The following is a 3,507-nucleotide window of genomic DNA, read 5'->3' as shown; positions in this document are numbered from 1 at the left end:
TACATTTGCAATCTACTATCTGTGTGTCATGGATCGTCAGGTCCCAGCGCCCAAATGTTTCAGAACCAATTAATGCCCAAATGTTTCAGAACCAATTAATACAAAAATTCAATAAGAGTGCCCATCTCATTGAGTCCAGATAACAAAAATTCAATGGCATAAATCCATGTTATATGTACATGACTTTTTCCCCTATCTCTTGATGAATGAGAAAATATCTAGGTACCGATATAATAAACCATGAAGGACTTTTCAGATACGCTACAAATTGTCTCCAAACCAGATAGATGAATTTACCTTGGATTGAAGCTTCCTACTGGGGACATTCTTTCCTACATCAAGCTACGAGATTAGTCATTATATAGGAAAAATAGCAGCTTTATGGGAAAAATAGCAGCTAAATAAAAATCTTCAGAGATTCTTCACATTTTCCTGTGACTAAATAATCCACATTTTCCTGTGACTAAATAATCCACAGGTCCCCGTACCCAAAAGTTTCAGAACCAATTACTACATTTTCAATCTACTATGTGTGTCATGGTCATTATATAGGAAAAATAGCAGCTTTAAGGGAAAAATAACAGCTAAATAAAAATCTTCAGAGATTCTTCACATTTTCCTATGACTAAATAATCCACAGGTCCCAATACCCAAATGTTTCAGAACCAATTACTACATTTGCAATCTACTATCTGTGTGTCATGGATCGTCAGGTCCCAGTACCCAAATGTTTCAGAACCAATTACTACATTTGCAATCTACTATCTGTGTCATGGATCGTCAAGTCCCAGCGCCCAAATGTTTCAGAACCAATTAATACATTTGCAATCTACTGTTTCAGAACCAATTACTATATTTGCAATCTACTATCTCTGTGTCATGGACCGTCTTCATATACATGCAATCAGATAAAAGTGCTCATCTCATTGAGTCTAACAAAAAATTTAATGACATACATCCATGTTATATGTACATGACTTTTGCCCATATCTCTTAACGAGTGAGAATATATGCAGGTACAGAAGTAATAACACCATAAAGAAGAATTTTTCAGATATGCTACAAATTGTATCCGAACCAGATAGAAGGATTTCCATTGTATTGGAGCCCTCCTGCCGGGGCATTCTTGCCTACATCAAGCTACTAGATTAGTAGTTATATGGGAAAAATAGCATCTTCATAAAAATCTTCAGAGATTCTTCACAGTCTATGGGAAAAATAACGTCTTCATAAAAATCTTCAGAGATTCTTCAGTCTTCTCTGCAATTTTATAATACTAAGGGCCGAGTACCCAAATGTTTCAGAACCAATTACTACATATTAATTCTAGTATCCTGTCTTCAACCTTCGAAGAGGCTTCACAATAGAAAAACAAAAAAAAGTACTAAATGAGTTTAAAAGACTGTACAGGCTAGACATAGGCCTGCAACATCAAAACTGAAACCACCAGTCTGTTTACTTGTTATGTATTTATAGTAAGCCTCAGATGCGAGAACCAAGACTACTTGGATAACGTAAACCTGAATTTGACAGATCTTCCAAGATCCATTGTTCCAGGAAACACTGCTCATCTGGAAAAGAGCCCGCAGAGCGACCTGCATCTTCTATACACAGATTTGCTTTAGCAATAGAATACTCAGACAACCCAAGATATGATTCCAGAGCAGACAACTGTTTGTCAAACTGCCCGGCGCCATCCTCTGTTTTGTAACAATCGTCTGTCCCACCATCGACCTCAATAGGGGTATCCACAGGTTTGACCTTAACAACATCATCGACCGGCTTAATGTCCACAAAGGCAGACTCATTTCCGTCTTCACATATAGAAGAAACTTCTGGGGTATTTATTTCTTGAGCCCATGGGAAATGTGCCCCTTCAAATGACATGCTGCTATGATCAGAATCAAAATAACCTCCTGGATTGGAAGTTTGCACTGGTTCAAAATTTACGGCATCGCCATAAGCAGGAGGCATTACATTGCTCATCTCTGAGTAATTCTGACTACAGATCTCACAAGAGCACGATTTCTGCGAAGTTTGGTTTAAATTGCTATGCTCAGAAAATTGGACTGTGCATGCATTTGAATTGTTTTGAAATGGGGCACTGGGTTTTGAGAACTCAGAGTCACCGTATTCCATATCATCGTATCCACAGATTGTAAAATCAGATTTGCCGACACCATTCAAAGAGGCTTTTACTTTCCTGTTTATATTGTAACCCTCTAATAAATCAGGATTTGCTGAATATGAGGGTTTTACCTTACAGCTTGCATTGAAACCCTCTAACAACAAAGCAGGGTGTTTTGAGCACAACTTTCCTTTCTTTCCTGACACTTTCTTGCTAGTGTCATTTTTAACAGAACACGAGTTATCAGCAAAATTTAGCTTAGCTTTCTTACCTCGGATCCTTTTAGCCGCTGCATCATAGGCCCTGGCGGCCTCCTCTGCCGTGTTGAACGTTCCAAGCCAAACCCTAACCCCCTTACTGGGATCTCTAATCTCCGCAGCCCATTTTCCCCATGGACGCTGTCTGATACCTCTGTAGACATTCTTTCTCTTTCGCCCCGCAATCGTGGGTGCGGACCCTTCCACATCTTTCAAAGGAGTAATCACCTCACCTCTCTCACCTTCAAACCCTAACCAAAATCAAAATAACAACAAAATAAACCTCACGAAACAACAGCGATTTATGAAATGAGAAGAGATCGATAATACTCAGATCTTACCGGAAGAAAATTCCTGCTGGGTCTTGACAAAACCCTTGCTGGGCTTACTCTTCTGCTTGCATCCCTCGTCCAACTTGCCAGGTTTATTGAAGGTTTCCTGCACTCCTCCGCCATTGATGAATTCAGCGAACGCGTCGAAATCCGGCCATAGCTCCCTAGCAGTTACACGCCGAGATCGATTGGCGGGAATGAAATCCGCGATAATGGCACCTCCACACATTGTTTTGTTTCCAAAACCGCTGCTGCTGCTTTCAAACCAGCTGCTGCTGCCTTCCGCAGGAATCGAAACCGCTACTATTCAGGAAAAATATCGAGAAAAAACCACCACTTAAAAACAAACTATCGGCTCTTAGACCACCCTCTCAGCTGAAACCATCAGCTTCTGGTGAGGTTTATATAGTCTTAGGAGGCCAGGGACGCCCAAATGTTACAATCGAGAAAAAACATTATATTATTTTTATTTTATTTCGATGTTGGAAACACAGAGAAGCATCTTTAATGCCATACAACTAAGATAAACGTGCAACCTTAGGGCGGTTGCGGTTAAGAAATTGCCCACTACTTGCTTGCTAAAGCGAATTTTACCACTTCAAGTTGACTACGTTACAGAAACTTCGAATGGCAGCGCCCACCTCTATAACCTTCCAGGAAATTTCTTTGTTTTTATTGTCGTAGTCTTTAACGCGACTTTTTGAAAGTCTTTCCGGCGATTTTTTCCGGTGAAAATCCGGCAGTAATTTATTGAAATCCAAGTTTGATAACTAGTTTCTGCACAATGAAA

At 39.8% G+C, this 3,507-nt stretch overlaps 1 protein-coding gene across 1 annotated transcript; it reads right to left on the bottom strand.

Annotated features, from left to right (window-relative positions):
* Positions 1–1,057: 1,057 nt before the first annotated feature.
* Positions 1,058–3,184, bottom strand: LOC149175340 (ethylene-responsive transcription factor RAP2-2-like). Its single transcript, XM_089419611.1, has 2 exons — positions 2,727–3,184; positions 1,058–2,636 (listed from the first exon to the last, which is right to left on the bottom strand). The coding sequence occupies exons 1-2, from the start codon at positions 2,944–2,946 to the stop codon at positions 1,483–1,485; spliced, it is 1,374 nt and encodes a 457-aa protein (XP_089275737.1). The 5' UTR covers positions 2,947–3,184; the 3' UTR covers positions 1,058–1,482.
* Positions 3,185–3,507: the final 323 nt, after the last annotated feature.

Source organism: Pinus tabuliformis, chromosome 4_1, assembly GCF_031772625.1.
Source record: "Pinus tabuliformis cultivar Carrire ecotype Pingquan chromosome 4_1, CPIR1, whole genome shotgun sequence".
In the NCBI taxonomy this organism is placed as follows: Eukaryota; Viridiplantae; Streptophyta; class Pinopsida; order Pinales; family Pinaceae; genus Pinus; species Pinus tabuliformis.
This window is presented reverse-complemented; position numbering and strand designations above follow the sequence as displayed.